We start from the raw sequence: 23,927 nt of genomic DNA, 5'->3' as shown, positions 1-23,927 counted from the left end.
CGTTGTGATTCTATATCTGTCAAAAGTGCTATACAAACAAATGCATAATTACATTATTATTACAATTAGAGTAAACAAATTAAGCAAAAATATCTGGCCATCAAAATTATCCTAAAACCAAAGCTGATTTGTCCTTAACTTCTTATGTCTGTAAACTTTAATGATTTATAAAGATGTGCAACCATAATGAAAACTATTAAGCATGTTTCACCATTTTTATTTGAATTATTCAGTTGTATATTTGTAACATTTTTTTAATCAAAATGTCTTGACAATTTTATTTATTCATTATTTATTTATTTATTTACTGATTATTTATTTATTTATTATATCCCATGTGCAACCATGCACCATCAAAACGCATTTGAAGCCCTGTCTGTGTCTTGTTCCACATGAATGCAACTTTAGCGGGTAATTTGATCTCTCTTTTATATAATAACCACTGTAATGATCAGTGTGCATCAAACTTGATAAGTGACTTAAAGTATCATGTTCTTTAGCCTCTTTAGCAGTAAATCTAACATCTAACATCATCTTTTCTGTAAAATAAGATAATGAAGGAACACAATGCCCACATCAGAGTCTTCACGCTGATATGACGCTTCCTGCTTTACATGACTCTTCCCGTCTTACCAAAAATGTGATGTGTTGAGATGTAATGAAAATAAAAACAACAATAAAATGTCAGTCATGAAAGAAATAAAACAGATCAAGGTGCAAGAACCTTTAAAAAGCTCGGCTGCCCCAGCTGTACAGTTAGAAGCACTGAAAATTTTGACTTTTTTTCCGTCTGCTTGGCTTTACCTTAGAAATAAAAAAAAAAGACATCCTTTATGTTCCTTTGTCTTCTGCACAGAAACATGTTAGCAGGAATTCAGCCATTGCAAGAGAAGAAAAAAAACCTCATAAGCAAAGAGAGAACGGGTAAGCTCCAGGTGAAAAGGTCGTTGCTGATATATGAAAGCAGAATCCTCCTGTTGCAGCTGCAGAATGATCACACCGCTGTGCAGCCCATCCAGAGCTAAACTCACCTGCCTTCAGCTCACGGTTATTAAAGATATAATTATCTACATTTAGCGATAATACTGCATCTTTAAAATTTAACAATAGCCCCAGAGTATTTAAATGAAGGGCCATTTCTGCACCTTATAGGGTCCTTTTCTTAGAAGTACACCTTATAATGACATCATTTTTTTCTCCACGTGTAGGAAATTGTGATAATTTGTCAAGACTGCGTGGTATGAAAGGTTACGATAGTCCATCGCCGCAGGCTGCATTCCTTCCTCAGACATTTCCCTCCTGACATCCATTGATTTTTTTCCTCCCCAGAAGTGTTGAGAAATCCGAATTTACATTTTTAATGGGCAACATTATCATATTCACTTCATGTGCTGCCATTGAACTTGACCACCTCTGGCTCGTCACCTTCCATCAAAGGCTTTCCGGGTTAGATCGCTTCACAAGGTCGCTGCTTTGTGGCGATAACCCCCCCCCATGACGCGATGCCTTAAAAGTTGCTGCATATTGTGTGCAGACACTCATCAAAGTCATGTAACCTTAACAGCAACAAAGCAGAACTCCAGCAGCAGCTGGGAAAGGTCCATGTTTTCCTACAGCAGTGACTTGTTCAGCCGTCTTCCTCCACTATCCAGGTCATCCATTAGCAAACAGAAGGTTAAGAAAGAAAAAAAAGATAAGCAGCTGGTTTTGTTTTGCTCCTCACCTCTATCTCCTCGGCCTTTTGTTCAGATGTTATTAGGAAACCGATTCCAGGTTGAGGGATTTGAGAAGCGAGCGTTAGTGATTGGCTCTAATGCAGTAACTGACTGCTGGGTTTTTTTTTCTTTCTGGTCAGTCTGAACTCCAGCATTTCTCAGCCGCTCTTTGTTCCTTCAGCTTTCTCTTATTACGTCCCGTGACGTGGCTGTGATCATGTTTCACCTAATCCTAATTCCACTCTGCTAATTCCAGCTTGCAAATGGGAACCAGCCTGCTGAAAAGTTACAACTGATTAATATGTATGACGCGTATAAGTTTAACGTTAGCCCTTGCGGACTTTAATGCTAATATTCGCATGCTTCTTCAATCGCCTTCATCATTTCAGCTGCACTCGTGCAATCTACAAGCTAATTCCAAATAAACGGAGTAAACTGCTGCGTCAGGAAAGGAAAATGCGTCCTCCTTCTAATGGATTCAAGTTTACAAAAGGATCATCAGAGGAGGCAGCAGCAGCGGTGCAAACAGTGTGTCAGGAAATTTGCCGAGTTTCACCGGAGTTGGATGCATCCATCATTTCCACCTGGATGGAGCCCTGATTGCTGAGATGTAGCATCCCTCGAACAATGATCTGCGCATCGCACAGCAGACATCTCTCTGCAATCCGACAGCTTTTGTGCACCCATTCCGTCCTTTTTGACAGGTTGTGTATCGGCCGCGGCATCCAGGGTGGTTGTTGAAATATCTCAGCCTGCCGACTCCCGGCTGCTAACTTGCCAACGGGTGAAAATGCTTGTACAAGCAGAAAAGCTCGTTTTTCTGATGGAGAACAAAGCATCACTGTGCTGCTTTCAGCATTATGCTGCAGAAGCCATATCAACGGCGTTTCAGCCTCAGAATACAAATAAGCGCTTTCAAAGAAGGAAATGGAGAAGACTGGGACTCAGAGAAATATGCTAATTTAATTTGATTCTGTTTGCAAAAGTTGTTTGTAGAGGACAACTTGGAGCAAAAAGAGATCAAATCTTTTGAAAAAGACATAAAAAAAGTCAAGAAATTGGTTTTGATTTGAACTGAAATCCAGCAGTGCCTCATTTTTCTGAGCAAACCAACCAATCAGGCCAAAAAGTTGGAGAAATGTTCTAACAAAATGAACACTTATGTAATATTTCCTGCCAGAATGATTGACAAAATAATTAACTAAAGGAACTAAATGATGTAGATTCTTACATTCAGGGTTAGGGTTAGCAGCTGGAACATTTTTATACCACTTTAATTACTTTTTTTTTTTTTTTTTTTTTTATTGTTCTGACACTTGATACTAATTTATTATGTTTTTATGTACTTTTTGTGTGATTTTCTCAGTAAGGCTTCCCATGGCAACGGCTAATTTAGCAACCATCTTGCATTCTCCTACTGGAAATAGCTCCTTAAAGCTTTTTTCTGGTGAGACGCTGCCGGGCAGAGACGGCTCCAGAAATAATGAATTTAATTGTGCCATCAAAATGTATTAAAACACGCAGTTTTAAGGTCATAAAATAACAAAGTAATACTTTAACATGAGATAGCAGCAACCTGCAGCCTTACAGTCTTTGTTTCAACGTATTAAAAAAAAAAATGCAGACTTTAAATTTTAACCAAGTTTTTAAAAACAGCACAAAAGCTTTAATTTCATTTGCAATTTTAGTTCATTTAGGATGTTTATGGTTCTTGCTGTGAAAAAATTCTCACTTTTTCCTATTGGAATTTTACATCTTTAGTATAATTTTACATACAGTGTGTTCATATAATGAGTCAAGATATAATAAAATAAAAAAAACAACTATAGAATCTAACATGTGAGATTATGCTGAGACAAATTACACCAAACAAGGTCTGGTACATAGTTTACCAGATGCCAGGGCTGGGCGATTAATCCATTTAATTGATTGATACAAATTTGCTGTTTATGAAGATTTATTTTTATGAAAATCTGGATTTTTTTTTTTTACCTTTAGCTTGTGCAACACCTTTATAATTTTGATAATAAGAAGAAAAAAAAACAGAAAAATCAAAAGCAGTTTAAAACAGCCTTTTACACTCTGAACCTCAGTGGTATTAAAGCAAATAAATCCAGACAGTGGTGAGAGAATGTGTGTGTGATGTACGACATAAATACAGCTGAATCTTCAGGAATATTACATATATTCAAACGTACTATGTGTATTTATACTTTAGCGTAAGGATGCAGAAACAGAAGTTAACAGACGGTAACAGAAGACACTTTTCTTTCTTTAATTCATCTACGTTCTGCACATTCTTCATAGATTATTTCCTAGCGTGATGCAACGACATTTGCACGGGACTATTTCCACTTCAAGACTATTTAAAAAGAGATAATGCAGATTTGCTGAGTACATGTTTGATTAATGCCAGTAAATGCCAGAGAGGTCTTAATTTGAACATTTAAACACATCACCAGTAAGCACACACATCTCCTTACATGGACAGTCTGAGTCTTCCTGAACAAATAGCCGTAATCCGTGTGGTTTATCGCATTTCAAAATCTCCTGTGATTGATGCTTTGGCTTTTGCTAATGCTTTAGTTAATATGAGGGATTACGTGACTTACAAAAACCTGCCTGAGATCCTGCATGGCTTCATATCTGTAGATGCTGTAAGAGGATTGTGCTGCTGCTTTCTGTACCCACCGAACTGTGTTTAGTCACAGACTGACACCTTTTGCTCCGTTGTGTTGTTGTTTGTGTGAAAAAATAAGGCAGATCCTGAATCCTTTCGCTGCTCGTACAACTAAAGGAGCCAAGGCATCATGTGGATCATTAGGGAGACAGCAGACGCAGGAGAAGAGAGGATGTATGATTAATCACACTTAACCTGAAAGTGGGGTGGGGTTGCAGAGGGAGAGTGGGTGTGGGGGTGGGGTGGGGGGGTGGGGGAGGGGGGTGGGGGACATCTGACAAATTCTCATCATTTGCTGAATGCATTTCTGCGACTTTCGTGGAAGCTGTGCTCACAGAGAGCCAGCGCGGAGTAATTGTGCTGAGGACAGCAGGACAGGAACGACAGCAGAAGGATAAATCACCACTCCCAGCGCAGAGAAAAGCCACAGTCGGAACTGGAAATAAACCAGTGGGACTCCTTATGCCTCGCTAATGGCCTGTGGTGCTTTCAGCCAAAAGATGCTCTCTGTGAGACGGATCCAGGAAATGTAAAGATGAGCTCTGATCCCGCATCTATCTTTAAAAGGCAGGGTATTCTTAGTCCTTGAGTAGGTGTATCATGATGTGTCACAATGGTTAAATCATGATTTAAAAATCTCACTCTACTTCTGCAGATTTGATTCCAATTAAATGCAAATCACACTTCAGTATCATCAGTCTTATGGATATCATACGAGTTGTACCTCTTCATCAGAAACAGCTCTGTTTTATCAGAGCCAACAGCCTGGAACTTGCCACTTGGTGTCCTTGTCTGCTTCATTTTGATAAAAAGCTGTTTCCAGAGGATGGATTTAACTTTTTTTAAATGGCTGTTTGGAAAATGGCTTTGCCACTCCAATGCCAGAAGCCAAAGGTGACGCTTGCGGCTCAGGAGGAAACCCATTCAACTCCCAACCATCACTCTTGCCTTTGCTACCTGTCAGATAGAACAAATTGAATTTGTCTTCCTTTGGTGGCTTGTTGAAGCTCTAAACAGCGTATTAGTGGCCCTACTTATCAAAGCTGTCAAAGCAAATGGTTTTGGCTGTGAACTTAGGTGACGCAGATCAGCCTCAGATAAAACTGCAAGTTTTGATCTGCTGATCAGCCGGCAGGAGGACAAAAACTAACAACAGAAGTTGCATTTAAAAGTTTACTTTGACTTTTGTTAAATACTTTGTTCTTTTCTGTAACTGTGTTTCACTTTTGAAGCAATTTCTAGCAACAAAAGAAAATCACGTTAATTGTCAAAAACAATAATTATGCTTGTCAGCATCTTAAAGTTTTAGCTAACAAGATGCTAATATGTGCAATTTGCTTGCACTGGCAGATTATTTATACACTGAGAATTTACATGAATATAACCAATTTATCACATTTTGAAATGTTTCAATTTATTTACTTTAAGGAATCCAACCTTTGTTACATCTACAAGTCCATATGAGGCATTGTGATGGTGTCAGGTGCAATCAGCCTTACTAGGAATACAAAGTATTTCATCATTACAGTTGATGGAAATGCAAAGAAATAGAAAGAAGAGATTCTCTAGTTGCTGAAAATTCCATATCTCTGCAATCTGGGACCAAATTCTCACCTCAAAATAGCCTTACTCGACCGCACAGAGCAGGATTTATCAGAGACCGCCTGCAGAATTTGGGAGGATGCATTGGCCTTCCCACAGTCCTGACCTGAACACCATTAAACACCCGTGGCACCTGCCTGGATGTGCGGTTCCTGCCAGTGACCAGCACAACCACATTAGCTGGCTGACTTGTGACAAATGCTGGTTGAAGGATGGGATACCATCCCCCAGCAGTATGTGGCCAAGCTGGTGCCCAACGTGATGAAGAGGCAGTAGGCTGTTGTGGCTGTGCATGGATCTTCCTCACACTTATAGCCATGTTTGTGAAGTAAACAAAATGTTTAATCAGACGTCAATCATTCAGTCTAATAAACAATAAACAACAACACCAACGACTCAACGGCAGAACAAGCTGGTAAGTTTTTTATGGGTGCGACCAACGTGCTCAACTCTGCTGCTCATCCCACTAATGTGTCCATTTTAAACGGAAGTAAACTGGTTTTCTAATGGTATTATTGTCATTGGAAAGAAGCATTTTTTTCACCACAGAAATAATCAAACAAACACAAATTTCCTGACTTTTAGTGCTAAATTAAATTGTCTAATGTCTTCATTAACTGGACTGACAATGGATAAATCTGTTTTTTAAAACTTTATGGTCTGGTTTTCTGCAATGGGGAAGCTGGGCACAATCTATTTGGGGACGCACCAGAGCCCTCAAGACAAAAAAAAACAAAAAACAAAACAGTTTTCTAAAATACCGTTAATTTTCACGTCAAGTAAATAAGCACTAGGGCGCCCCCTACTATCGGGCCACCTTGCTGCTGAGAATCATGTTTACAGGTTGTGTGTGTGTAAGAAGTAAAGAGAGGGAAGACGGAGGGCGATCAATTCTCAACTGCAGCAGCTTGTTCCATCCTCCACGAGAAGCGAAAACTTTGCTTTTGCTCTCGAGGCTGCAAGAACCAGAAAATAATTCTTTTTCGTCTGGTCCAATAATCCTCCACGAGGAGCTTCGCCTGCAGCAGGGAGGGATCGCTGCAGGCGGGGGATGTCTGCTTTATGTGCAATTAATCCGGTTATTTCATATTTAATGAGCAACTTCGTCCATGGCTGACACATGTTGTAAAAATGTTTGTACTTTTTTTTGCTCACATCGATTAGCTTTTTTATCTGAACTATCCATTTTAACTTCAACAGCAAATCACGGAAGCCGCATCTTTCTACTTCATGCGTTTCCATGTTAACCACGCCCACCTCAGATATCCGACCGTTCGCGGGATACTTCTCAGAGCCCCACAAGAAAAAACTTCTGTCCGCCTGATGTGTCGAGAACTGTAATCAAACACGACTGCGAGAACAAAATGACGTCTTTTTCTTCTCGGGGCCACGAAATTAAGTTCTCATTTCTAGTGGAGGATGTAACAAGCTAATAAGTTCAGGCCACACGCCCAACACAAACAGCCTCTTCCAAATAAATTGTATTTTATTCATAAAATTAACACGTTATTAAATTTATTGGGTTATGTAAAAAAAAAAAAAAAGAAAAGAAAAGAAAACACAAATCTGCCTTAACTTTAGGTATTTGACAGACGGAAAAAGTGATGATGTCAAGTCAAGTCAAGCGTGTGTCATGGACAAAAACATAGAAACCATCAGGTGCCCAGTTCAGAAAGATAAGGAAAGAAGAGATAAATGCTCAAAAGATAAAGGTATGCAGGTCCCTATGAGTGACAATAATTGTGCTTGTAATGAAACAGTGATCTGTACTCTATTTATTATCCTCTGGCTGATATGTTGCAACACAGCCATAGAAGACGACTGCATTTAGTTTTCAGCTTTGATTAAAGTGTCTCTACGATGCCCATTTCAGTCTAATTTATTTTAATATGCAAGTCAAGACGGGCAAGAAATAATGAAGCATTTTTCACAAACCCTTTCATTCATGTTGTATTGATCCTTTCAGATCAGCCTCTGCCAGAAACAAGCCAACAGAGAAAGCTCCGCCCCCTGCCTGCCTGCAGCTGCGTCTGATTGGTCAGAGTAGTTATACTGAGCAGTGAAGGTGGGCGTGGCCTTGTGATCGTGAACGTGCACAACCCAGAGAAGATGACCAATCATTTAGTCCCTCCCCAGGGACGTCACTCAAATTTTGAAGTAAAATAAACTCCCTAAAACCATTAGCTTCTGTCACCATGGAAACTGAACATAGAGAGTGCTGGAAAACTCAAACATGTGCTTAGGTGATAATAAACGGCCCTGCTCATATGTCTGATAAGTATTCAACACTACGACACTGTACAGAGCTCAGAAAACTAGAAATATCATCATAGAACCGCTTTAAGCAACTATTAAAATTTGAAGCATGAAGTCATGCAGTTGATTTCACCAATAGGTTGGTTTGTGTGAAAAACTAGTCAGGACCACCTCTGTTTATGACATAACCTGTATGTAGACATTAGTTTGGTATTTAGAGAAATGAGAACAGAAATATCTTCACAAGCTAAAAACTTTTCTTTCAGCAGTAAAAAGCTACTCGGCATGTAAGAGATTTGACTGTCTGCTGTGGGGAACTGAACATGTTAATGTTTAATGAGCAGAAAAGCATGTTTTTGGGAAACTAATCCCATATCTTCACGGGTTCAGTGTGTTACTCATGTGGAGCATTGCCCTCTCACTGCCCTCTCCAGCGACATCGTGCAGGTTACTGCCGTCCTTTCCTCTGGAGGGCTGAGGTGAAAACTTGAGTGTTGCCCCCATCTCCACACCCCCCTGGCTAAGAGCAAGCTTTTCACTTTTACACAAGCCTTCCCATCGAGCTCCCAGTGGGAAATCACTGCCATGCGATGAGCATGAAAAAAAACAAGCGGTGATACTGGCGAAGGTTCCTTGTGGCGATCCTCAAAACAACAACAAATGGTTTGATGACATGAAGCAGATTCTCTTGAACCTTTTTCCTGCTTTTAATCATTGTTAATAAAAAGCTCCTTCAGCTTGAAAATGACCTGGAATTAAATCTGTATCCTGTAAAATCCACTGTACACTCAAAGGAAATTAAACCCACCGTTAGATAATTCCTTTAGATCATGTTCTACATTCATAAATATTCATCAACAAATTAATATAGACTTTCCAAAGCATCATTGATCAAGGTCAGTCAAACGGAGCAGAGTTAGAATTACTGTCGTGTAACAGCTCCAGAGCATCAAACAGAAAGTAACATCCTGAACATAGTTGTACCCCAGTTCTGTCATCCAGCCCTCTGCCTGTACACCAGATATGCAGATATGCTACATCTAATAACATAAAACATCAACAAAAAGTGTCAAGTGGCTGTTGGAAGGAATTCGAATCAAAATCAAAGCTCCTGAAGTTGGTTTTATTTTCTATAAATAACTAAATCTGGAATACTCTGACTGAACTTCACACTGGGAGAAGTCTCTGGCGATGCCGCTATGTCACTTACTTTAGGAAACTGCTTGACTGGTATTAAAACTTTCTGGCCCAGTTTCATGTTCTTGTTGATGACGACGTCGATGAACTTCTCCTCTTCCTTCCCGTCGTCTCTCTGAATTTTTTCGATCTCTAGGAAAGCAAACAAACAAAGAAGAAAAGGGATGTGAGTCGGTTCTGAAAAGCTGGAACTAATAAGGTCAAAAACAGCACTTTTACGGTGCAGGTGAAACCAGTGAAAGTATCCGTCATCAGGTGCACGATTAGGCACATTTGAACAGAAATGGCTCTATGGCCTCTTGAGGGTAATGGGAACTGGGGAGCTCCCTGAAGGACAACACACCTTCAAGGTCTTTTTCTCTGCAGTTGGCCAGCAGACAGAAACACTAAAGTGGTGCCATAAAGTAAGAACCAGGCAGCAGGAAGTGGATTTGTCAGAAACTCAGTAAACCCCGGGGTCCTATGGAAGAGACTTTGCCAACAATATGAGATGAAACGGTTTACTGGACATAAAATGGACTTGGTGATGATGAGACTGAGGAACAAAGCAATCTTTCCAATCCTCTGTTTTATTCAGATGTATTCATTTTCCAAACAGCCCAATATAATTCAGGGTCACAGGGAGCTGGAGCCTATCCCAGTAGGGTACACCCCTGACAGCTTGCCAGTCCATCACAGGGCCACACAGAGACAAACAACCAGTCATGCTCACATTCACATTTAGACTAATCAATTAACCTAACATGCATGTCTTTGGATGGTGAGAGAACATGCAAACTCCACACAGAAAGGGCACTGACCAAATCGTGCCCCAGTTCAAGAACTGAACCAGTGACCTTCTTGTTGAGAGGCCACAGTGCTAACCACTATGCCACTGTGCAGTCCAGATGTAAACATAAAAGAAAAAAAATCCAGCTGCTTTTTACAGTCTGATGATGAGTTTGGGTGTTGTATCTATACATTAGTAGTATTAATAGCAGTAACTTTACACGATGTGTGAAAACATCAGTATGGGGATGAACTACCGCCAATAAAGTAATAAAAGAAGAGCTAATCTTTCCCCTTCCTGCTGGGAATAGTTCCCACAAACAGAATGACAAGAACTGGAAGTTTTCATCTCCAAGCACAGCGGAACACAGGTCTCCATTCATCCAGAGCATGGTTCATTTGATTCACTTGTTTTCACCCGGTGACATCTACAGTATGCCGCGTGGAACAGCCATATTGTGCTCGTCAGCCTAAGGCGGAGAACACACTTGTTTTTTAACCTCTCATTTGCAGAAACAACGAGCTCCATTGTAAGTGTAATTGTTCACTTGCTTGTTACTGGAGGATTCATGGAGGCGCGTAAGAGAGCTGGGACCAGATATTGTCGTTTAGTTTGCAATGTAAACATTAAGCATGGTGACAATGGAGGAGCATAGTATGTAGTTAATTATGAGAACAGAGGAAGAAAACAACAACAGCAGCATCATAACCAGTATGTAAGATCATCAAACCAAACAAATCGTGTCCTGTGATCAAAGCTTTCTGTTATTTTTACTGCTGTCAGTCTTATTACCTACAACTGGTCAACTGGTGCCCTGCGATGGACTGGCGAGCTGTCCAGGGTGTACCCTGCCTGTCGCCCAAAGCCAGCTGGGATAGGCTCCAGCTTCCCCGCGACCCTGAATTGGAATAAGCGGTTCAGAAAATGAATGAATGAATGAATGAATGAATGGTCAACTGGTGCCTACACTGCCCCTAGTGGGTATCCATATACTGAGGACTTACACAGACAATGCTTTAAGTCAGGGGTGCCCAAAGTTGATCTTCTAGGGCCGCTGTCCTGCAGGTTTACAATGTATCCTTGTTCCAACACACCTGGCTTCCATTAAATGGATCCAAAAGCCAATGCCATTCTGTACAATGGCTGATTAGTCTGAGTCAGGTGTGTTGGAACAGGGGTACATGGAAAACCTCCAGGATTGTGGCCCTCGAGGACCAGAACTTGACACTCCTGCTTTAAATTAACATAAAGTGAACAAGAAGTACCCACGGCAAAAAACATATTAAAAAGCATACATTCAGTTTCATACACCTCTAAAATAGCTTAAAACACGACCCGATGAAAACTGTTCTCATGAACACGACTGACTGCAGTTCCTGTGAAGAGGGTACAAAAAAGGGAAACTTTCCTGCAGCACTTAAATAGCAAGTCAAGTTTATTTGCATAACACATTTTCATGTCGAAGAGGACATGAAATACTTCACATAAAACAGTAAAAGTATTACAGCAGAGGGCAAAAGAAGCATTAATAATGGGAGAATAACAAATAAAGAAACTAAATGAAAATAAAACAAGATCCAACTCAAAGTCTGATTCTCCAGTTTAAAACCACAATCTCCTCAACTAGCATTTCTTTAGTTTTAGCAACTCATTTGCTGTTTTCTGCTTACCATGACTCCCAACAAGAAACCATACGTTGGTGTTCGTGACCCGCACGTAATGACTGATTGATATAATGTACGATTGAGTCTTCCTCTGAATGTAAGGCTTGATAACATTCCAAATCTTTATATAAAAAAGGAGAAGAAAGTGGATTTTGATGGATTCGACAGAGCACCTACATGCCCTAAATCAGCTTCTCTCGCAGGGAAATGCATGATTTAGAAAATGGCATTTTTTTGCTTTGATGTTTTAAAAAAACAAAGGTAATTTTGCAGATTTTTCTCTGCAATAATGGCTTAATTTGGACAGTCCTGCTAAAAATTCCAAATTCATTTGATAAATTTAAGCTATTTCTTACCTTTACAATCACCTCTGAGATTATCTTGCGACCCCCACAGATGTCCTGACTCCCAGTTTGACAGCAACAATAAATTATCACCACACCTGAGCAAGTCGCTAGTTTCACCATGGTTAGAGGAAGATATTTTAAAACACAGGTAAAAGTGGTGCATTATGGATTCATGGGTCAAAAGACTGCTAAACACACCTTTCATGTGAATCAATGTTTGTTTCTATCTATTCTGACTTCCCTTATGAAGCTAAAGACGGAACGTTTGTGATATAAACAAACAGACACCCGATGGGTCGCCAACAGACTGCTACAAGTTAGGATTAAAGAGTTTGGGTTATTAAATTATGCTCATGGAAACAACTTTTAACTCAACATGTGCTTTTGTTGCCTTTTCATTATTTTTTTTTTTTAATCTTTGTGATGTGATCTTTGCTGGGACTTACTGTGTTTGAGTGACCTGATTTAGCATACTTTGCAGAATAATAGAAATATTTTTAATAGGTCAATCTATAATTGTTACATCACATTTTTCTGGCTGGTGAAGTCAAATTGTACATTTCCTTCACATGCAACACTGATATTTTAAAACAAGGAGAAAAAAACTCTGCAATATATAAAAAAAGGGAAAATATAGGTTATTTATTTTCCAATAAGAGGATCTCTATTGTTATTGCACATGTTACATTATATTGTGAAAACTATTTAGAGTAAAAAAATGTTACTGGTAAAATATTAGTTCCCATTAGCCTCATTCACCTTCCGAGTGAAGCTCAATCACGATTAGCACTTCATAATTTTAGCAGATCAGATTGTTTTATTGAGCAGACATGACATCAGCGACAGTCCCTGATTAGAGAAAAAAAAATGAATGAAAGCACACAAGAGCTCGCAGCTCCAGGCTACAAAAAAATACTGGCTGTCACACTTTTTCTTTCCACAGAGGTAGACTTTGATGTATGGGGAGACGTAACCTTGAACGTTTAATCAGATGGATAACATCTGTGTTTCAGTGCCAGGAAAATGGTTTTGCAGAGAGGGCAGCAGGGAGGTCCACCACAAAGACTCCAGGCTAAAAGCCCGGCAGAGGGAAAGGATGAGGCAAAGGGCAAACTCCATCACAGATTCATTTCTACCGTGCAAAATTTTCAGATAGGAAGAAAGAAAAAAAAAAAACAGATGAAAACCACCATAGTTTCAGCTTTTTTTTTTCTTTTCTTTCAGGTTCAGGCGTAGAATCATTAATGATGATAGTCAGATAAAGGCAAAAGAGACTCTTTATAATTGGGAAACATAAGAAACATGAGAAAATGGCCCACGTTTTTCAATTAAAGCGAGCAGAGCACATCACAAGGGCGGCTGTGACGTCTCAACAAAGGTCTGCAGCATTTCGTTAGCAGAATGCAATTAAAACCTTTGATATGAGTTTTAAGCAGGATAAAAAGAAGTACCAGTGAGATGGAGATATCTTTAAGCCTCGGTTTATCCCAAGGGGGGCAGAGAGTGCACACATTCTGAGAAAAGACAACATTAATATTAATACATCGCCTAGCAACATGCCAACACGGAATTTCCTCCCTCCACGCAGCATTGTCCTCAAAACACTCCGGCTCTAATGTGTTAGAAGATTGTGACGGAGATAATGTTGAATGCACGACGCATTTTTTATTCCAAAATAATCAGCCAGCAGGTTGACAAAGCTGACGGGCAAAAGCGAAGCTTTAAATGAGCTCATGCCCTAAACATGGTGTCATAGGATCAGTAAGTGCAAATGAACTAACCACAGCGTGAACTGAGAAGCACCTCCACCTCAGAGTCATTACCATGTGCTTAAACGAAAGAGATTAAACATGCATCACTGACTCCTGCACAATGCGCCTGCTGTTTCTTCGCTTTTTTCTCCCTTTTCTTCCAGCTTCTTCAGATTCTCCTGCCCTGACACTATTCTGTTGTTTAATAGGCACAATGGCAACCTTTATTAAATCTGAAACTTATCTTCAAACTTAATTAAGAAAAAAAAAAACTCATTAGAAGGTTTTTATTTATGACTGGAAATGTTGCTTTTCCATAAGTAAGTTTTTTAATGAGCAGCAACGATGAGTCATGAAGCTACACGAAGAATGAACAGACATGAGTCTGCTAACTCTTAAAAGCCTGTTTGTTCTGAGAGATGTTGTATAAAAATAAATACAACATTGCATTTATGCATTTCCAAAAGAAATTAAATGTTTGACTCTATGGTGACTTGACTTTTTTATTGCAGAGGATGTCATACAAAGTCCCACACAGTCCCTCCAGACTGATTAGCAGCAGGATTATTACTAATGTCTTTCCTCCTTGGTGTGGAAGGCCAATGTTTCTTCAGTCATGTATTTTTTCATAAACAATGAATAAAGATGAAGACAATCCACTAAATCTGGCATGACCAAGTCATTATTAACCAGTGTCAGTAAATGAGGACTTGCCTCTTATAACAAACTTCATCTAAAGTTCTTGGTGTCTCCAGACATCTAAAGAACTCAGAGACTGTGATACTTGCATCAAATAAGGTTGCAGTTAGGGAATTAATGGGAATTTATTGAAGTTAACAGTTTGAGTTAAGTTTAATTTTAAATGTTTATGAGTGTCTAAATATGAATTTTAAAATTTCATTCATTAAAGCAGCTCTACGCTGCTATTAGTAGTTTTCTGAGCTTTCTACAGTGTTATAGCGTTGAATCCTCATCAGACATATGAACGACGTTGTTTTTTTATTATCTAAATGCATATCTGAGTTTTCCAGCTCTCTCTACGTTTGGTTTCCATGGTGACAGAAACTAATGGTTTTAGAGAATTTTTTCTACTTGGAAATTTTTGTGACATCCCGGGGGAGGGACTCAGTGATTGGTCATCTTCTCTAGGTTGTGCCCTTTCACGAGAAGAAAGCCACGCCCACCTTCACTGCTCGGTATAACTACTCCTAGAAGCTGACCAATCATACGCAGCCCTGGGCAGGACAGAGGGCGGAGCTTTCTCTGTTGGCTTGTATCTGGCAGAGGCTGATCTGAGAGGATCAATACAACATGAATGAAGGGGTTTGTGAAAATTACTTCATTATGTCTTGCCCTTCTTGACTTGCATATTAAAATAAATTAGACTGAAATGTGCATCATAGAGACACTTTAAATTTCTATCCTGCTTAATTCAGGTCATGGTTGCGGGTGGCTGTAACCTGTCTTAGCAATAAGCCGGTGAGAATTTTTTAAATATAATCTGGGTAAATATACAGTTTGCAATATACTTCCTGCTCCAACAAGAATGAGCTGAATGTTGAGGATGTGAACATGAAGGACATGGATGAGGCCCAGGAAGAGTCCATTGCCTGAGGATGCTTGGTAAAAATATAAAAGCTGGGCTTGAGAAGTTTGTCGCAAGGTTCTTTTCCATGACTAAATAATTTCTATTCTCACTTGTGTTGGCAGCTAGTCATTCTTCCACAAAGATGAAAGCTTAGACATCAAGTTCCCCACTCCCACTACCTTAAAGTTGGGGTAGGTAATGTTGGGGGGCTAGCAAGATGTGAAAGTGGCACCCTGTATTGGCTCCTCCCCCTGTCTTGGCCCCTCCCCCTCTGGTTTTGCTCCTTACATGATCCAAGGCTTTTTTGTTCGCAGTTGTTTAGCAGGAGGAGACAAACCGAACCGGGTCAAGAAATCCTTCTTTCATTTTCTCAGCCATGTTTGCCTTCCGAGTTTCTTCTTCACTACTTTGTATTTTCATCCTAACACGCTGTTTATATGCAGGGTGTGGCTATCAGGTATGCGCTGCTGGAGGGGGAGGAGGGGAGCCGGTAGAGGAAGCTTACAAAATATGAGAAATGATCAAGTTCAATTTGGTCTGAACTTTTGGACTGGTCAGAGTTTTTACAGATTTACAGGAAACTGAGGGGTCTAACTATATTTCTTATTGTTCATGATTACAAAATGTACAGACTACTATCAGGACGAGGAACCACTTCACCCACAGTAAAAAAAAAAAATGTCTGAGTAATATTACCAACTATAGCTTTAACTGGGTCTTAGGGACCTGCCTGTTCAGAGATATACTGTACTGGGATGCCCCATTACAGCCAAGCCGGCAATAGATGAAAGCTGAACATGTCAGACTGAGAAACATCCATCATTAATGAAAGCACTTTTACTTCTACTGAGTCTGACACGGACTGAAATTGCAAAGTTATACTCATTCACAGAATTGCTATGCTCACCATGGAGTGTATTTCTAAACAATGACATCAGATGTAGTCACTAAGTTTTGAGCCCACCTTAATTGTTTGGTGAACTCTAGAAAACAAAGTTTTCTTTTTCCAGAAAACAAGATTAGTGAACATGATATTATGGCCTCCATATAAAAGCTCCTCCATTGTGTGGAATTTAGTTATTTCAAGGAATGATGTATGAAAATCCCTCATTCATCCACCCACCCACCTATCAGAATCACTAGATTTTAGAAAAAATATATATGTATATAGTCTATAAAAATGGAATCTTAATCATCTTGTCTTTGTAGTGTATTCAGCCTGTATACAGGAGATTTACGTTTTTATGAATGATTTGCGTTCTGTTAGTGTTCAGATTTTGTTTACGCTTTACACAAGCATTAGCATTGGGGTTAAAATTCATTAATATGTTTTTTTGAACATATTAATGTCTAAAACATGTTCAAATACCTTCCCAAGTCAGTTGCTGAGTGATTTTCCCAAAACTAAAGTTTAAAGGAGAAGATGAAATTGCAGTTCAATTAAGGTGGATGAAGCACCCATTCTTCCTAAATCTGTTTATCCATGAGCACTTCATGCTAAAGTTTGTAGAAATGTTGTTTTATTAACCCCAGCAAAAATTCAAAATATAGTCTAAGAGGTGACACCCTACGATGGGAATCCATTGCAGCTATCGGACTTCCCATTAGAAACAGAATGACGTTTAAGCAGCTTTGTGATTACAGCTTTCCATTTAAAATTCAAAAGCTATGTAGATCTGGTGGGATTATGCATGATGTCAGCAGCGATCTGGAGAATGGATTTAAAGGCGGAAGCAATAAGGTCATTAATTTTATCAATTTTATGTTGAGTAGTGGGCGGCATCATCATATGCAAACTGGTTGTACAAGTACTGCTACAAGACAAGACTAATAAGCTGATATTTGGTAGTTTCATGTGATTCGCAGACAGTAAACACAACTACACAAAATTTTGATTTGAATTTAAATCAGATGTTGTTATTATGTTTCTTTCGGGTGAAAATATGATTCTTATTAGTTCTGTAAGCATTATATTACATTGGTCTTTAAAAAAAAAAAAAAAAAAAAAAAAATATATATATATATATATATATATATATATATATATATATATATATATTTTTTTTTTTTTTTTTTTTTTTTTTCACTGTTCTTAATAAGTAGTTTCAAGTCAATAAACACTAAAATGACCCACAGCAATGAAATCTGACTGGCTCGCAAAGAAACGCTTTATGAGCAAATTCATGAAAAAGTGAATGTTGCTGGTAAAACGATGCAAAAAGTGGATGAAGTAAAAAGACAGTATAAAGATATTAGAAGGCAAACAATGAGAGATACTGGGATATAATAAAAACCTCTGCAATTAAACAGGTGAGGGAGTAATATATACTGTCACCTTTAAAAGAAAAACACAGAAAATGTGAATGAATGTGACAGACTTAATTTTATTGTGATTCTCATTTAATTTGCTCAGATTTTCATAAACTGACCCACCTACTAGCCAGCTGTATAAAAACTCGACAAATTGCAACTTGAAGAACTAAAAGGTAAATAAGAAAAATCCAAAGCAAAGAAATAAAATAATAAAATCCATAAATAAGTAACTAAAACAATCATGCACTGACTGAAGATATTTTGCTACAGTGCTGGTAATTATGCCATTAGAATCACAGATGCATGGCACATTCCGTGAATGTGTGCACTTTTGAGTTTCTATACATGAATTTTCAAGCTATATATGGGTTCATCTATTAACCTGAAAAATCCAGTTACAGTAAAACTAGTTTGGTTTGATTTAATGACTGCAGAGTGCTTAGAAACCTAACAACTCTGACCATCCAACAACACGTGGCATTTAGGACTTTTTTGATTATTGTTCCCCTGTTCATCCTAAAAGTACATGAGGGTGAAAAGGGTCTTCTATGCATCTCTTTGCTTAATTTTCATGTCTCCTTGTTGGCACATTCATGTGAGAACAATCACCCACACATACTGTTTCCATCTTCATTTTAAATGTATTAAATATTGGTGCAGTTTCTATGTGTAAAATAGCTTTCAGATTTGATAGATCACATTGCAGGTATTAAGTTGATATATTCATATTTTCACCTCCCAACACATAAACGATAATGTGAGAACTTTAATATTGCATATTCATTGTGGCAAAAGTGCCAACTGAATGGAAGCACACTATTTCACACCTTTGAAAGATGCAATCCTTAATGCACTACTTTTTTTTGCATGTGCAGTGAGCACATTTTGGTACATGCAAACTGTTAGTACATCCAGCCCTTAGTTTATAGCTCTGTGACTTTCCAGGGAGCTGTTGAAAAAAATGCTAAATGTGAAATATATGCTATGCTATATATGCTAAATGTCCCTTCTTTTTCGCTAACATCCAGATTGCATATTAAGCTAGGCTAATTACATTTTTGGCAAAATAGATGAGGTCAAAGCACAGTGGATGTCAAAATCCATGGCTGTAAAGTGAAACAACACATGAAGCAGCATTTACGTAAAATCCTGCCAGTCCCAACCATAGACTGTATATAAAGACATGGACAGAGCCTCCGTGACGTCACCCGTAGGTTTCTGAAGATCTGAATTGAAGCTCAGTGGGCGGTTCCTACCGTCGCCATCTTGGCAGCGTCATCCGTGTCGTCTCGCTCGGAAAATACAAATATGGGCAAAGAAGTGGAGCTGAGAGGCGAGCCGTAAGCATCATGATGGATGATTGACATCGAGCGAACTCCGAGCTTTCTGCAGCTAAAAGCTAACCGAGCTACCTCGGAGCTAACAGGTGCTAACCAGCTAACGGAGGTAAGTGGGCTAAAGCTAAGTCATGTTGTTAAATAAACTTAACTTGTTAGCTAAAAAACGCGGTTGTTCTACGTTCTTCTTACTTGAAACGGGAGATCAGGTACCTGTCAATCAAAAGGACATGCGCCTGAATATGCCAAACTTCGAGATTAAATGATTAAACGGGCGCGTTAGAAAAAAAATCACTACCCCAAAGTTGTCATGAAGGTAAACCTGACCTATAAACCGAAAATTGATTTTTGTACCAGGCTGTAAACATGTTTATTTCTGCTGTGAAGTTGGTCTTTTTAAAATGGGAGTCTAGGGATTTGCTCTGTTTTGGAGCCCCTAGTGGATGAAGGGGGAACTGCAGTTTTATATACTTCCTCACAGGCTTCACTTTTAACCACCGGAGATTGCCACTTGGTCCCAACACATTTATTAATTAAACTGTGGAACTGTGTCTCTTAGAAATCCAATTACTTTCCTGCACATCATACCAAGTTCAAAAACCTGTGTGTTCAGTTCAGTAGTAAGGAAACATGAGAATGGATATCATCACACAAGAACACATATAGAGATTTCAAGTTGTGTTGAGTTCTAAAATTAAACCATAAACTTTATAAATAGTATCAGACAAAAGTTCACAACAACCGACATGAGCAAGGGCACTAGCCAACATGCTAATTATCTGTGAATACACACGCTACATATGTACAAATATAGCCTCTGATTTTGAATGTTTATAGATTTAAGCCTGATGTCCCAAAACTTTGATTAATGTGAAAACTTTTATTTTTTCTCCAAAGGCATGTCGTTATGATGTACATAAAAGCTGTGGTGGAGTCTGAGGCAGTATAGCCTGGAATAAGAAGCATTTTCTTATCCAAAGCGTTTACAATGCCACGTTTAGATTCAGTTCAGCAGATATAACTCACGCTTTGATTTTACTGTGCATAAAAAGAGCTTCATGCCACATTTCTTTTAATGCTCGTGGTTAAACCTACAAGTAGCGTATATAGCTAAGCACGGTGTTTGTCTAACAGTGTGTAGTTATACCCCCAGGTAAAGAATGCTTCGTCCAGAAGCATCTTCACTACGATGAAGACAGACTGTCAGGCTTCCATCAGTCTTTGTACTGTATTAATAAAACCGCTTTGGTCTCGAATAGAGAAGGATCTGGCATTTTACATTCAGTAACACAGACACTTTTTGTTGTGTTTGATGTAAAATATTGTGTTCAGTTTCATTTTTCATCTCCACACAATGCAATGCACACTCCCAGTCATGAATGACCGAACAAGCTGGCAGTTTTTCTGTGTTCATGGACATTTTACAAACATTATCTTAATTTTTTAGCACTTATTCCACAACGGCACAGACAGGATGTACTTGCATAGCTCTTGGTACATTTATGTAATAGTTCAATCAGAAATTGACAGACAGAGTTTCTCCTTTGGTCCACCAATGAAAGAATATTTAATCTAATTTGTACAATAAGAGATTATTGAAACCGTTCTCCATCTTTGTTTATGTTACTGTAACTGTGTGCTGCTGTCTGCTGCTGTCTGCAAAACAAAATAAATGGTCCTTTTGGTAGGACAATCCTTACTGTCATTGTTTTTTTCTTCTTTTTTCATATTTACCATTTCTATTTCTCATTTCTATTTACATTTTTATTGTATATTTGTTGACTTGAAGTGAATAAACTGAAATGGGTCAGTTTAGGACAAGAGAACTAAGTCGCTTCTTGAAGAAGGTCCAACACAACTTCAGCAATATTTCACAATATAATAGTGTTTTTAGTATCTTGAGCAGTATTGCACAATTAATGACTTAAATGGTAGTTATGCTACCTTGATAAATGAAGTGACCCACAGATTTAACAACCTAGAAAAACGAAAGACCAGTTTGCTGTTAATATGAAATTTTTTGTTAGCCGGCTTTAGTAACGTGGCTACAGTTATTTGAAACACTTTGAAATAAGGAAGACCATTTCGGATTAGTATTCATTTAATTGATTATTAAACGCTTCAAATTCACTGAAATGACACACATGACATTCATGAATTGTATATATTTTTTTAAACAATAAAGTAGTGTTTATGTCAATCCCACATATTCCAATCACACATATTAAAATCTTGGATTCTCCAGTTTGCAGCTTTGATGACAAAACCGCTCTTTTACGCATTGACATCTTACTTGGCTAATCTTGAATACTAATTTACCGACAAATAATAATTTAATTTGTCTCATTTGCGTTTTTGCATGATCTACATCAAAATTTCGACGTGACGTTTCACCCTGAAACAGCAGCATGATGGTTGGTCGTTGGTTACACCTCAAGGTACTGTATCAGCTAAGATAAAATCAATACAAAGCATTGGGTCAATTATTAACGTGCCATTAGTAGTGATCAACACTGAAAATACCAAACATTGATTCAGTAAAATCATCTGGAATCTTTTCTAGTTGCGTTGTTCCAGTCACCATAATACTTTTTTGATCTGATAAGGAAAATGCTGACATCCAGAAGTTTAGTGTGTAACTGTAATAAAGTCAGACTATCCTATTTTTGCTATATTATGTTCTAAAAATATGTACTTTTTATTCCAGCCAGCTATAAATTCTACAAAAAGAAATGTTGACCTTTTTTTACATTATAAAGTTTTATACAAAATGAATTCAGTTAAATGAAAACAATTTCAGTCATGCTGTATTGATCCTGTGAGAGGAACTGTAATTTATTCCACAGTGCAGCACAGCGTATTTATTTTAGTTAAGAACAAATTTCTATTAAATATCTGATTGACCTCAATATGTCATTATTTTGTTGTTTTTTTTAGATTTTATGAAAGTGGAAGTGATTGGGTTAAATCAACATATAATAAATCTTTTTGTAATAGAATTTGTGATGGAGACAGATATAAAATTGTGTTTATGAAAAACATAAAAAGAACAATATTAAAGACTCATGAAGAGTTAGAGGCATAATGTGAATTACCTTGAATAATTACGATGGTGTTACAATTTGAATATCTGTAAAAGCTATCAGAGCTATTAATAAGAAAGGAATGTAATGGGTAATTAATGCAAATTTTGGAACAACTGGATGTTGTATGTGAATATTGTAAAATGTATAATAAGAATGGACATAAGATGATTATGAAATTAAGGGGCAGAAATCATAGGAGTGCTCTCCTTTCTGCTCCTTTTCATTCAAGCCATATTTAATTGGCAGTTTTATTTTGTATTTATTTTTATGTTGTTTTGAATGAAAATAAAAAATAAAATGAAATGAAAATTTATTCCGCAGAATTGATCACATATCATAATCAAACTTGGGATTCACGCTGCTATTACTAAACACATAAAAATGTTAAAAATAAAAAAATGCCACTGAGTAAATAAGTGAGAAAATCTTTGGTGACAGTTTTCATAACCTCTCCACTGGACTGAGTGACCGCTGAGCCTTTCAGACAGTTCGCTCGATGGCAGAAACAGTTTGCCCTGCACACATGTAATATGTGCTATGAGCGTGACCACACACATTTAGTATGAATCATGGTGTCAGGACTCTGACCCTCGAAAGAGAAATGCTCACGCTCAAGAGAAAGAAAAAAAAACGGAAGAAAAAACACACATCTCTGCCCGCTGCTGTCCTGAAATCTCAATTTCACTCTGGCTCCTCCACTGCCTTGACAAGGTCAGGCTGGCAGCAGGAATTTGTCTCGCCCCCTAATCTGGAGATTACATTCTCGACGGCCGGGCAAAGCCCTCCCTCTCCCCCCTTTCCTTTCTGCCTCTCTCCCTGCAACCCTGCCAGCCTGGCTCTGTACTGCGAGGTAACGAGCCAAGACCTGCTTACAGTGTAGAGATAATGTCCACGGATTAAGACAGAGAGCCCCTCGAGTGGTGCCTCTTTCATTTCAGTATCTGGACTGTGAAGCGTCATACATACACCCAGCTAGTCACACACCACTCTGTGGATCTCTGTGGAAGTCAAACTTATGGAAGTGAGTCTTTGCATATGGTCCAAAGCCACCAAACTTCTTGGTAATGGCTGCAGCATCACAAATATACAAAAGAGGATTTGCACTCCAAAAATTTACAGGATCTTTGGGGATGCTCTTGTTGCCCTCAGGGTGAGTCACCAAATTAAAATGGCTGTGTAAGAACATTAAAAGCTCCCCGAAGATCCCCCTGGGTGGCTGAGTTATTTAAAGTGCATGAGCTTAGATTTTAAGGCCCATTTAATGCCTGAAAGATGCTTTTTAATACCTTGAAAATATGACAAAGTTGCTGCACACTTTTCTTTTGTGTGGCAGTACTTCAGAAACTCCAGGTGTGTGTTGTGTGCCTCTCATTCAGATGATAACAAGGACTCATCTAAAAACATCTGGTGGTACAACTGAAAGTCTGAAAGCAAAGTCAGGATCATAGACTGTATATAGAAAGATGGGCGGAGCCTCTGTGACGTCACCCATAGCTTTCTGAAGAGATGAATTGAAACTCGGTGGGCGGTTCCCACCACCGCCATCTTGGCAGGGGCATGCCTGTCGTCTCGCCCAGAAAATACAAATATGGGCAAAGAGGTGGAGCTGAGAGGGCAGCCGT

At 38.6% G+C, this 23,927-nt stretch overlaps 1 protein-coding gene across 1 annotated transcript in view; it reads right to left on the bottom strand.

The window, feature by feature from the left end:
- The window catches only part of khdrbs3 (KH domain containing, RNA binding, signal transduction associated 3), a gene marked incomplete at both ends in the record, with an annotated part of 159,985 nt that overhangs the window by 80,550 nt on the left and 55,508 nt on the right, over positions 1–23,927 (bottom strand). The window contains one exon of the mRNA XM_079258960.1: positions 9,464–9,582. Within this exon, the coding sequence (XP_079115086.1) occupies positions 9,464–9,582 (119 nt within the window). The remainder of the gene's footprint in view (positions 1–9,463; positions 9,583–23,927) is intronic.

This window comes from Telmatherina bonti, assembly GCF_933228915.1.
Source record: "Telmatherina bonti genome assembly, chromosome: 19".
Classification (NCBI taxonomy): domain Eukaryota; kingdom Metazoa; phylum Chordata; class Actinopteri; order Atheriniformes; family Telmatherinidae; genus Telmatherina; species Telmatherina bonti.
This window is presented reverse-complemented; position numbering and strand designations above follow the sequence as displayed.